This window comes from Cebus imitator, unplaced genomic scaffold (assembly GCF_001604975.1).
Source record: "Cebus imitator isolate Cc_AM_T3 unplaced genomic scaffold, Cebus_imitator-1.0 Scaffold215, whole genome shotgun sequence".
Lineage (NCBI taxonomy): Eukaryota > Metazoa > Chordata > Mammalia > Primates > Cebidae > Cebus > Cebus imitator.
In genome coordinates this window covers 3079077-3092029 of record NW_016107530.1, presented here as the reverse complement: position 1 = coordinate 3092029, position 12953 = coordinate 3079077, and the positions used below count along the sequence as shown (strand labels likewise).

Below are 12953 nucleotides of genomic sequence, written 5' to 3'. Positions count from 1 at the left end.
CAACCTCCACCAGCCAGGTTCAAGCGATTCTCCTGCCTCAGCCTCCCCAGTAGCTGGGATTACAGGCGTACACCAACACGTCTGGCTGATTTTTGTATTTTTAGTAGAGACAAGGTTTCAACATGTTTGCCAGGCTGGTCTCGAACTCCTGATCTCAGGAGATCCACTGGCCTTGGCTCCCAAAGTGCTGGGATTACAGGCGTGAGCCACCACGCCCAGATTAAACTTGTGAATTTAACATGTTGCAGCCTCACATGAGGACACCGTATTCAACTAATGCATTGGAACTACACTATGACCGGGGTACAAAGCACATATTTTTGACATGTGGTTGTGACATAGCTGCTAGGATGGTGTCCACAAACTGCTCATATTAAAGAAAAAGTATGCCCGGGAGCACTTTGGGAGGCCGAAGTGGGCGGATCACAAGGTCAGGAGTTCGAGACCAGCCTGGCCAATATGGTGAAACCCCATCTCTATTAAAAATACAAAAAGTTGCAGGGCGTGGTGGGGGGCGCCTGCAGTCCCAGCTACTTGGGAGGCTGAGACAGGAGAAACGATTGAAAGCGGGAAGTGGAAGTTGCAGTGAGCCGAGATCGCGCCACCGCACTCCAGCCTGGGCGGCAGAGGGAGACTCTGTGTCAAAAAAAAAAAAAAAAGAAAAAAAGAAAAAAAAGAAAAGGTACTTTTTCTTAGCAACGTTTCTGAGGGGCATATCAAGTTATCATCGCTAACGTTACCCTATCAGGAAATGACAGTTAACAATGCAAGGAACTCTGGGGAAATGCTATTTGGTGTTTGAGTTCGCAAGACACACTACTATCCGGAGTCTTGGCAATTCCTTCTCCATCACCCGTTCCTTCTCCATCATCCATTCCCTCACTGCTCACCCAGCTACCCACGTGCTTCTGGACACGTGTTTGCCAAAGGACTAGTTTGCATCACGTGACACAACTAGCAGGCCCCCTCCGCTCATCTATGACATTCCAAAGATGCCTGATTATTTTCCCTTCTTTAGGGAAAGCTGGTCCCAGTCGCCAACAAAACAGGGAAAGAGAACGAGAATTATGTCTTGTAGTTTTCTCCGCTAAGCTTCTTCTTCCCTGAAAGAACACCCTTATGGCACGGCTTTTTCCTTATCGATCGGGCGTTTTCCCGGGCAGCTCACCTGCTCGGCCTGGGTCTTTCTGGACAGCAGGCGCTGGAGGTGTGCGTCACTGTCCGCCGCCGTGTCCGCGGCAGCTGCCATCCTCTGTAGGACCTGCGGCCTCGATGTCCTTCCCCCGGTGTGCCCTATTGTGGGCTCGGCTCCCGGCGGGGCGCCAGGCTGGCCACCGGGCAGCCATCTGCTCTGCCCTTCGCCCCCACTTTGGGCCCTTTCCCGGGGTTCTGGGGCAAGTTTCTGTCCTTGCCACAACCTGCTCCTCTGCCTCTGGTGGCTCCAAAACGCCGAACACGGCCTTGTTCGTGCCCCTGAGTGTGAAACCTCAGGGCCCCAGCGCCGATGGCGACGTTGGGGCTGAGCTAACCCGACCTTTGGACAAGAGTGAGTGCGGGAGCTACAGAAGATGGCAGGGGGTGGTGTCTGTCGGTCCGAGGCTGGTTGGGAGGAAGCTGCACCTCCTACCCTTGGGGACCCGAGGCCCCGTCGAGCGTTAACATCGTGCCTCTCAGTGTCTGCCTCCTTCGCTGGTGTGTGAGTCCTGCAAACAGTTTGGGACTGTGTCTGATTAATTCTTAACGTCTCGTCCCAGAAGTGGCCTTTTCTCTTTCACTGCCCTGCACTCTGGTTTATACACTCATGTGTTGGGATGATTTGACTTTTTTTGAGTTGTTAGGTGGATGCCTGCTTCTTCTTGTATTCTTTCTCTCCCGCCCCTGGAAGGGGAATGGGATGTGGCAGTGAAAAGCCAGCTGAGACTTATTTTAGGATTCTTTGTCATTGAGTAGGCGCCGAATCATACCACACTGTTAGACTATGTGGTGGTTGTCAAGAGGAACCGGAGCCCCTCTCAAGAAACTTAACGGTCTCGTGGGGAAAGTCACGCGTATAGAAAATGAATTATAATACAAGGTAGAACATGAGAAGGTAGAACAAGGTAGGATGTCCCAGCAACAGGTGGTAGGTATCTTAACCATCCCTGGCTCCAGAGAGAAAAAAAGAGCGTAGCATCAGTGAGTGACAGCGAGCTTTGCTCAGCAAAACCAAGTTTAGATGGATTTGTTGACAGAGAGGTATGTGAATGTTTTCATGGTGAGTTCCCGGTTGATTAGGGAGGTAAGGGAGCTCCTCTGACCAAATGAAACTGGGAGGCTGAGGAAATGGTATCCAGGAACAGTCTCCAGGAATAGAAGGAGAAATGTCTCACTTCCACCATCGACATTGGCGCCTCCTTTTGTAAAACTAAAATACAGATTACAACGTGCTTGGGTCAGATCTTGTTTTTCAGGGCGGAAGTACAGTACTTTGACTAAACATGTGATAGAACTCAGTGTATGTTATTCTTTGACCTGTTCTTCCAAGTCAGTGTTAAGGCCTTTCACTTTACTTGGAGTTGCGAGACTGTCTTTGTTTTCTGCTGCTATACAGAATACCTCAGACTGAGAACAGTAGAGGTGTTCAGACTCATGATTCTGGAGGCCCGGATCTAATAAGGGCCTTTGGCTGCATCATTGCATGTTGGAAGGTGGAAGGGCAAGTGAGCCTGTGAGACAGAGAGAAAGGGGGCTGAACTTATCCTTTTTTCCAGGACCCCACTAAGGAGTTGTCCTGTGATAATGGATTCCATTCATGAGGGCACACTCCTCATGTCCTAATCACCTATTAAAGGTTCCACCTCTCAACTGTTAAAATAGCAATTAAATTTCAACATGAGTCTTGGAAAAGACGTTCAAACCATAGCAGAGACTGTATTATTTTAATAATGTAGGCCGGGCACAGTGTTTCACGCCTGTTATCTATCCCAGCAGTTTGGGAGGTCAAGGCGGGTGGATCACAAGGTCAGTTCAAGACCAGCCTGGCCAACATGATGAAACCCCGTCTCTACTAAAAATACAAAAATTAGCCAGCTCTGGTGGTGTGCACCTGTAGTTCTAGCTACTCTGAAGGCTGAGGTGGGAGAATCGCTTGAACCTGGGAGGCGCACATTGCAGTGAGGCAAGACTGCGCCATTGCACTCCAGCCTGGGTGACAGAGCGAGACTCTGTCTCAGAAAAAAAATAAATAAATAAATAAATAAATAAATGTAATTATTTTATAGTATTATTTCTTTGTTTTTCAATTGTGAAAATGCATAATATTTACTCTTAAACTTTTTTTTTAGTTTTTTTCTTTTCTTTTTTTTTTTTTTAAAGAGACAGGGTCTTCCTCTGTTACCCAAGCTGGAGTGTAGTGGTGTGATCACAGCTCACTGTGACCTCCAACTTCCAGGCTCAAGCAGCCCTCCTGCCTCAGCCTTCCAAGTAGCTAGGAATACAGGCTTGCATCACCATGCCTGGAGAATTTTAAAATTTTTTGTAGAGATGGGGTCTTGCTATGTTGCCCAGGCTGTTCTCAAACTCCTGGGCTCCAGGGATCCTTCTGCCATGGCCTCCCAAAGCACTGAGATTACAGGCCTGAGCCAATGCACCCAGCCAGTATTAATTATTTTTAAGTGCATAGTTCACTAGTGTTAAGTATATTGACATTGTTGCAAAATAAATGATAACTTTTTCATCTTGCAGAGTTGAAACTCAAACAATAGTTTACCCATTAAAGAATAATTTTCCATTTATTTTGTATTATTTGCAGGCGTAATGTAATTTAGATGAGATAGTTTGCCTTGTTGTTTTCAAATGTTGATAAATTCTTATTTTCTGCAGCCATTCCAGTTTACCTGAAAATATAAATGTCTTTGCTGCTTCCAGTAAGAAGATAGAATGGAGACATAGGTTTGTCAGCACTAGATTTTCTTCTGGTGGAGAATCCTTAGATACCTCATTGGGTCTGTGTGCCAGGTGATTTTTCATCTCCTTTGACTGGGATTGGTCCAGATGTTGAATTTACTAGAATGATTTTTCAGTACTGCAGAAGGGGCTACAGAAGATGATGAATTACTACACTGCGATATACCCACATGGTTAAGGTGTCAGATTTCCACTTTGTTTAGCAATTGGGATAAGAAGCTGTCACTTTTCAATCTCTTTTGCCTATTCATAGCTCAAAAAGTTGAGGTACTTAAAGGCTTTGTCCTGCATCATCTTGCTGCCTTATTCTGTGCTTGCTATTTTCTATCATTTTCTCTCTCCCCCTCGATAATTCAGTATTCCCCTCAGATCTTTGTCTCTACCCTGGACCTCTCTCCTTCACCCTAGACCTATCCATCACGCTGCCTACCAGGTATCTCCACTTGTCCTTCTTAAACACACCTCACCTTAGCATGTCAAGACAACTTACCTTCCCCTCAGCCTGCTCCTCCAGGTGCTCAGATCAAAACCTGGTAGTCTTTATTTTTTCATCCCTCACCCCCTACATCTAACAATCAGAGAAAACCCCTTGTTGATTCTACCTCATAAATATTGAATTCATTCATTCTCCACTGCAACCAACTTAGCTTAAATTGCCAGCTTCCATCTTTTGACTGGACTTCACATATGGCCCCTAGGTGTCTCCTCATATGCCTTTGATCTCTCCATTCTATTCTCTACCTGCAGTCAGAATGTTCTTTTAAAAAGACTAGGCTGGGCGCTGTGGCTCACGCCTGTGATCCCAGCACTTTGGGAGGCCCAGGAGCTCAAGACAAGCTGGGGCAACATGGTGAAACCCCATCTCTACCAAAAAAATACAGAAATTAGGCAGGCATGTTGGTGTGCGCCTATAGGTCAGCTACTTGGGAGGCTGAGGTGGGAGGATTGCTTGACCCTGAGAGGTGGAGGTTTCAGTGAGCCGAGATTACACTACCACATTCCAGCCTGGGTAACAAGAGTGAGGCCCTGTCTCAAAAAAAAAAAAAGATATAATTTTAATTTATACGAGAAAGCTCACCCTTTGAAAGTGTATAATTCATTAGGTTTTAGTATATTTGCCGGATTTTACAATCATCACCATAATTTCATTTTAGAACATTTTTATCACCCTGAAAAGAAACCTGATATATGTTAGCAAGTCACTCTCTAGTCCCCTAGTCCCCAGACAACCACTAATCCACATTCTGTCTAGTGATTCACCTGTTTTATATATTTCATATCAATAGTGTCATATAGTATGTGGTCTTTTGTAACTGCTTTCTTTCACTTAGCATAATGAGAAATTTCACATTTTGGAAGCATTTTAATTTGAGTAAAGAGGCATGAATCTTACATAACATCATAGTGTTAGTCACAGAAAATAGGTTAATTCTAAATAAATGTGATCTGTCTTTAGTTAGTATCGAGTTTATAGGTCAGCAGAATTTTCCCAAGCAATTGCACGTGCTTTTTTCCAATTTTTTGTTTGTCATTGATTTTTCTACCCTTGATACTAGGAAACTGTTGTCCCCTCTCAGTACAAAGTAACAGAGACCCAGAAATCTGAGAATAGCTGCCTGTGATCTGCAATACACACACACACACACACACACACACACACGCATGCACGCATCTGTGCGCGCGCGTATGTGTGTGTATATTTAGTCATGGGCAAATCTAGTGGCTAAAACCAGTGATTCTGAAATTTCCTCAGTCTGTCAGACGAAGTTTTGTTAGTGGAATGCTTTGTTCAGGCTTGATTTCTTCAATGGGTGTTGTGTTTGTTGGGCTGTGTGAAAATGTGGTTGGTACATTTGTGGAAGGTAAAAATACAGGCTACTCAGCCTTTCTGAATTTCATGGGTAAAGCCTGTGTACTCCTGTTGGCTTCTAGAAATACATACTGTGTGGCTAAATCGGTAAAATGTTTATTGAATAATGCTGTAGTATTTTCACGTATACAACTGTAATACAATCTCATCCTGATTAATTTAAAATATTTTTACTATAAGATTATTGATTCATAGTGATGTCACCCTTGAAGTACAGTCACCTAACCCTTGCTTGAGTAATTCCATTGGTAAGGAGCTCTCACTTTTCCCTGTTCTAATTGTTAGGAAGTTCTTGTATAAATTCCACTGAAATCTGCTCCCACTGGCTTCAGTTATGCCATCTAGAACAAAACAAGTATCATCTGTCCTCCCTGAAATTGTCATCCTCGAAACTGAAGATCATCCTGGCTCCCTTAGTCACTTTAACAAAAGCATGAGGTTATGGTCCTTGCTGTATTGATTGTCTTTCTGGATGTGTTTTAGCTGCTCACTGTTTGGATATGCAGAATGGTTGTAAGTGAACCACAGTGTGGCTGTTTATAAGTGGCCTGGTGAAGGCTGGAGGCTGCCTCTGATCTGGAGTGTGTTGCTTATTTCCTCTGCGGTATAGCAGAGTGTTGCACTGTTTGACTCGATTTTTCTAAACACTCCCATCACATATCAATCCATAGAGAAGGATCAACTAAAACCTTCAAGTTCTTGCAACACTCATTAGACTGCTGCCTTTGGTGTTACTGCGTTGTTCCTTTTGCCTTTGTTTCAGCATCTATCTAAGATAAGGAAACAGATGTTAAATTTTGATATATCTCTTCTAGATGAAGTAAAGGGGATCTTAGACAAATTTTACAAGAGGAAAGAAGTTCAGAAACTGGGTGCTGATTATGGACTTGATGGTAAGCCCAAAACATCTTCCTAGATATATTTTATTACCTCTTACAGTACAGCTTGGTCAGGATTGTGCAGCCCCTTGTGTGACATGGAAATAAGTACATTGTTGTAGTCTTGAGACACGTCCCTGCCCTTTGCTTCTGGCTGGGCAGGAGACTGGCGAGGCTCACCTGGTAAGCCATACTGCGCAGCAGAGGAGCTGCAGGTATAGCCTTCCTTCATGCTGTGCCAGGACTTCAGTTATAGCCCAGATCATAATAAACCAGCTGTACTACCAAAAAAAAAAAAAAAAAAAAAAAGACTCTGGTGAGTTTGATGTGGTGTGTATGTGTATTTTTTAAAATGAAAACTAAGCCTTACATCTTTTAATTTTGTGTCTCTACAGCTCGTCTCTTCCACCAAGCTTTCATAAGCTTTAGAAATTATATTATGCAGTCTCATTCCCTGGATGTGGACATTCACATTGTTTTGAATGATATTTGCTTCGGTGCAGGCAAGTGCTTAGAGAATTTTAAAAATCCTATTGACCATGCCTTCTGTTTCTTCCCATACTTCATGTTTATTTCTCCAGAAAGGCTTATTTGGTTTAGAATGGGTCTGGTAACATCCTCTGTAAATAATTCAGTGCTTTGACAGTTTGACTTCTAGGTTGTTTGCCTTTATATTGGGTCTCTGAGCTAGTTGTTACATCACCCATATGTCTTAGACTGGAGGAAGACTGGGGCCACAGTGAAATAAGCTGTCATACAAGTTAGAATTCGTGCATAGCAGATTCCATCTGTTTCTACCACTGGCTTCCTTCTGCCTCATATCAGGACAAAGTTCTTACTATAAAAGAAAAAAAAAGTGAGAATATCGTCATTTTATTCCCATGGCAGTTTGGTTTTGGTTATGTATTTGACTCTTAGACCTGCACCTTGTGCCCAGCACTGAGGATACAGCGCTGAATGGGACATGCTCCAGGCCCCTCTAAGGGCCACAAAGATGTGGAGAATTCATGCTCAGGAGCAAACACGTGTTTTGCTTGTCTGTGGTTTTCAAAGTTTAAAAAATGTTTATACCTTTTTCTCTGTAATGTATATGTCTAGGTTCTTTATTTTTAACTTTCACCAGTGCTAATCTTTGCCTATTTGTACTAAAGGAGTAGAATGTGGTGGTTGCTAGCCAATTTCCTGTTTTCCTGAAGATACAGATGAAATTAAAAGGAAAAAATAAGACAAAACAGGATCCCAGAAAAGGATAAGGTCCCTAACTTCAGGACTTTTCTACTTTTTTTCCCTTTTTTAAATGTAGATCGCACATGTTAATACAGTGTTTTATTTTCCAGCTCATGTGGATGATTTATTTCCATTTTTCTTGAGACATGCCAAACAAATATTTCCTGTATTGGAATGTAAGGATGATCTACGTAAAATCAGCGACTTAAGAATACCACCTAACTGGTTAGTTTCTCCATTCGTGGATTTGAAATTTTCAGTTTCTAATCTTGGGTGATTAGTGATCATTTTTTTTTTTTATTGTATTCTAGATAACAAATTTTAAGGAGTCTGGATTAGGTTGTTTTCCTAAAAGGAAAAAAAGGGAGGCAATTAACTCTGTTAGGCAATTAACTGGTATCTCACCATGATCCAGATTGAGTGTGGTTTTAGGTTTTATTAGGGCAGATCTAGAATAGCCCTGACTTAAGGATGTTGTTCTTAAGCCTATGGCCTTTCTGGTGTCTTAGCTGAGTGCCTGGGTGTTAATGAGTTCTTTCTACCGTGGCTGGAACTGCAACATCCCCTAGCATTTGAGACGTCTTTGAGACTTTCCACTCAAACCCCTGGTAGGCTGCTCTTTCCTAGACCCTGTTGATTCTTACCTTGTACAAGGTTAGCCCAGCACTTGGCCAGAAACTCACAGGGAACCCCCACACAGACTTCCAGGCTCTCCTTCTGTGCACCCTTCTCTTCCACACTCTGTTCTTCACGTTTTAGCTGCTGAAGCAGCTCAGAACTTGATCTCTGCTGCACGCTTCAGTAGGACTGTCTTCCTCCCTCTGCCGTACTGGGGTGCAGTAAGGCTTATCTCAAGTGTTCTTTTCTTTCAGGGATTGCAGTCCTGCACTGCCTGTGGCCCATGTCCCCACACATTTACTGCATATATTTCCCCCCACTTTGTACTTGTTTTTAGTGGGAGGGCAAGTCAAGTGCCAGTTATTCCTCCATGGCCAGAGGTAGAAGACTCCATAATTGTATTTGCATATGTTTGGAATTCAGGGGCCTGGGAACGTTTGCTTTTAGAGTCATATGTTTAGAGCGGTGGGAATGATGTGAACATAGGTACAGAACTGATAGCAGTTTAAATTTATTTTTAGTAACCCCTGAGAAAAAGAGATTTATACAATGGGAAAAATATTCAAGACATTAAATTTGCATTTGGGTTTTTTGGTCCTCTAGTTAGTAAATGCCATTCTTGGAAACCAGTCATTATTTTAATGTAGATATGAAACCCATTGTTTAATTTAGTTTTTCAAAGACTTGATCTTGTGAAGATTAAGAGGATATTTCATTTGGAATTTGTTTCAATTGGTATCTTTGCCAGGATGGATTTTGAGGTTAAATGGGATTAAGCTGTTTACCTACTCATGTTTTAGGTACCCAGACGCTAGAGCCATGCATCGGAAGATAATATTCCATTCAGGCCCCACAAACAGTGGAAAGACTTATCATGCAATCCAGAAATACTTCTCAGCAAAGTCTGGAGTATATTGTGGCCCTTTAAAATTACTGGCACATGAGATCTTCGAAAAGAGTAATGCTGCTGTCAGTATATTACCAATTGCTCATGTTTTTGTTTTTGTTTTTTAATTTTCTTTTTCAGAGGGAGTGGGAAAAGATGTTTGTAGTAATTTACTGTTAACAAAAAATTACCATATTTTATTGTATCTAAGAAGCTATCAATTGTAAGATGTACCATTATTTTATGTACAATTAAGAAAAAAATGCTAGCAACTGAACTCTGACATGTTATCAATTCTTAAGATGCACCTTGATTTCAGAGATACAAAAACGTGAAAACATGTGCCCAGTGGAATGAAAGACAATATTGAAGAACACTTTACTTATAGAGAGAAATGCAGAAAGTGAATAAGCTTGAACTTATTACCCCACCTCATCATATCTTAACATTTTGTCATACTTGCTTCACTTACTTTTTTAAGAAATAAAATATTGTTGATATAGTCGAAACTCTGAAGTCCTTTGCCCCCTCAGAATTAAGCACTACTCTATGATATGTAATTTACCTTTTATAAATTAGACCTCTGATGCTATCAGCCAGAACTAATGATAAAGACTGAAGCCACCTTTTCAAAACTGAAAGGACTGAAGCCCTGTGGTCTGAGGCATCATTTTCACTAAATGGGCTATGTTTTTATTCATTGTTTTATTATGACTTTATAATGTGAACTTAACCAGTTTTGTTACGTAATTTACATTCTCTCTTTTTTTTTTCTGAACAATTTGAGTAATTTACATACATAATGCCTCTTTGCTGTAAATACTTGAGAATATATTTCCTCAGAACAGACTTTTACCATAACCATGGGATATTTGTCTGAAGCAGAACATTTAATATTGATTACTCTTACTGAATCACAGTCCATACTCAAATTTTATCAATTGTCCAATTACACCCCATCGTCCACCCTTCCAGGGTTCTTTTCAGGGTCTCACACTGTTTTTAGTTGTCATAGCTCTAGTTCCATTCATCTTGGACAGTTCCTCAGTCTTACTTTGTCTTTTGTAACCTGTACATTTTGAATGACTACAGGTCAATTGTGTTGTAAACTGTCCCTCAGTTAGGATATGGCTAGTATTTCCCCATGATTTGATTCAGGCCACTATGATGACTGGCCTGGACTTCCCTAGATTTAGCACCAAGAATCCTCCATTCTGGGGAACCCATTAGTCTTGGACTAACCACATCGCATTGATGTTGGTCCCTTTCAGGGAATTATAATAGGAGGTCTTTACATTCTTAAATTGTATTTATAATGTTCTTGAATATAGAAACAACTCGTTCATTTTAATAAAGTCACATAGTTCAGAGATGTACAAAGTTAAAATATGAAACTGCTGCAGTGTCTCATGCTTTTGTTTCCTGAGGATTTAGCTGATTTGAGATGTTTCAAAGTTCACCTAGGTTATGTAAGAGAGTGGCTCTTACTTTTCTTTATTTTTTATAAAAGGGAAAAAGCATTGGGAATGTTTTAACAGTGAAACAAACTGATTTGCTGGTAGTGGAGAGAATACTCTGTTAAATATCCAAAACCTATTTTTGCCATTATTTTCAAGATAGAAATAATTCTAGGTTTTTTTTCTATTCATTCTAGGGTGTGCCATGTGACCTGGTGACAGGTGAGGAGCGTGTGACAGTTCAGCCAGATGGGAAACAGGCTTCACATGTTGCTTGTACAGTTGAGATGTGCAGTGTTACAACTCCTTGTATGTATATGTTGTTTAAGAAACTATGGTTTGGTATTTTTAATTTTAAAATACACTTGAAATGTGAAATATGATTTTTGTATGTGTGAAGAAAAAATTTAAAAATCTAGAAAAAGAAGAGAATAAGTATGACAAACATGTAGTCAGCCACCACTGACAAATGCTTGCACTTGAAATTCTTTCCCTTTTTCTCTTAAAAGAGCTAAAATGTTAATCAGTATAATTGAAACTTCCTTTGTGCCACACTCCAGTTTTAATTCCTCTCTCTACTTTTGTTCTAACTGATAACAAATATTTGGTGTGTATAGTTTTCCTGTCTCTTTTCAGGATATATATCATTGATATGTATTACTTATCAATATTTTAGATTGTGTTTTAAAACATTTATGTGATTATTATATTGTTGTTATTGTTCTGCTACTTGCTTACTCCGCAAACGTGTTTAGATCTAGTCTTGTTGAGTTACCTATAGCTACATATCTGTAGTTAATTCATTTAAATTGTTTTATAGTATTCCATTTTAGGACTGAAATGATTTCTTCCCCAGTTAAAGGATATTTAGGTTGTTTAAAGTTTTTTCCTATTATGTATGGTGCCACAGTGAGCTTCTATTTAAAGTTTTTGGTTTTTTTTTTTTTTTTGAGTCAGGGTCTCACTGTGTCATTCAGACTGAAGTGCAGTGGTGCGGTCATGGCTCACTGCAGCCTCAACCTCCTGGGCTCAAGTGATCCTTCTGCCTTAGCCTCCTGAGTAGCTACAACTACAGGTGTGACCCACCACACCCAGCTAACTTTTTATTAATACATTTTTTGTGGAGATGGGTTCTTGCTGTGTTGCCCAGACTGGTCTCTAATTCCTGGCCTCGAGTGATCATCCGACTTTGGCCTCCCAAAGTGGTGGGATTCAGGTGGAACCCAGCATACCTGGCCTTAACATTTAAGTGAAAATTAACTTTTTCCTTATTATGTAAGCAATAATATCTTTGTTATTGAAAATATAAAAATGTAAAGAAAGAAAATATAAAAATGCAAGCAAGCAAAGAGAAGAAAACAAACCTACATAATTTCCCAGTCCCACTGATCCAGAATCAACAAGTGTTAATTAACCCTCTGGTATATATTTTCCAGACTTTGTTAATATTTGTGTTCCTGTTGTGTATGCATATAGTTGTGTATGCATATAGTTCATGGTGAGTGTATATATTAAATATGAATGTACTTTACTATTTGGCAGCTTGCTTTTTTCCATTTTAACAATCAACTTCATGAGATGAATAGTTTTTTAAAAATCAGTGTATTATAAAATAATGCATTGTACTATAGCACAGAAGTTTATAAATCAGAATTTCTTCTCTACACCCTCTCTTCTAGTCTTGGTTGTACATACCCAGATCACAAAGTACTTTTTTTTTTTTTGTGAGGCAGGGTCTCACTCCTGTTGTCCAGATAGGAGGGCAGTGGCCTGATCACGGCTTATTGCAATCACGGCCTCCTGGGCTCAAACAATCCTCCCACCTCATTTGAAAATTTTTTTTTGGCCGGGCGCGGTGGTTCACGCCTGTAATCCCAGCACTTTGGGAGGCTGAGGGGGGTGGATCACGAGGTCAAGAGATCGAGACCATCCTGGTCACCACGGTGAAACCCCGTCTCTACTAAAACTACAAAAAAATTAGCTGGGCATGGTGGCGCGTGCCTGTAATCCCAGCTACTCAGGAGGCTGAGGCAGGAGAATTGCCTGAACCCAGGAGGCGGGGGTTGCGGTGA

General features: G+C 41.1%; 1 protein-coding gene across 2 annotated transcripts in view; it reads left to right on the top strand.

Annotated features, from left to right (window-relative positions):
- SUPV3L1 (Suv3 like RNA helicase) overlaps window positions 1-12953 on the top strand; it is a 32223-nt gene that overhangs the window by 3305 nt on the left and 15965 nt on the right. The window contains exons 1-8 of one of the 2 annotated variants that reach the window (XM_017548927.1): window positions 1189-1546; window positions 6631-6708; window positions 7089-7196; window positions 8031-8145; window positions 9339-9507; window positions 11079-11194; window positions 11518-11535; window positions 11715-11744. In XM_017548927.1, the coding sequence (XP_017404416.1) occupies window positions 1273-1546; window positions 6631-6708; window positions 7089-7196; window positions 8031-8145; window positions 9339-9507; window positions 11079-11194; window positions 11518-11535; window positions 11715-11744 (908 nt within the window). In that variant the 5' untranslated portion in view covers window positions 1189-1272. Of the gene's footprint in view, window positions 1-1188; window positions 1547-6630; window positions 6709-7088; window positions 7197-8030; window positions 8146-9338; window positions 9508-11078; window positions 11195-11517; window positions 11536-11714; window positions 11745-11795; window positions 11801-12953 lie in introns of those variants that run through there. The other variant, XM_017548926.1, reaches the window with a different exon arrangement.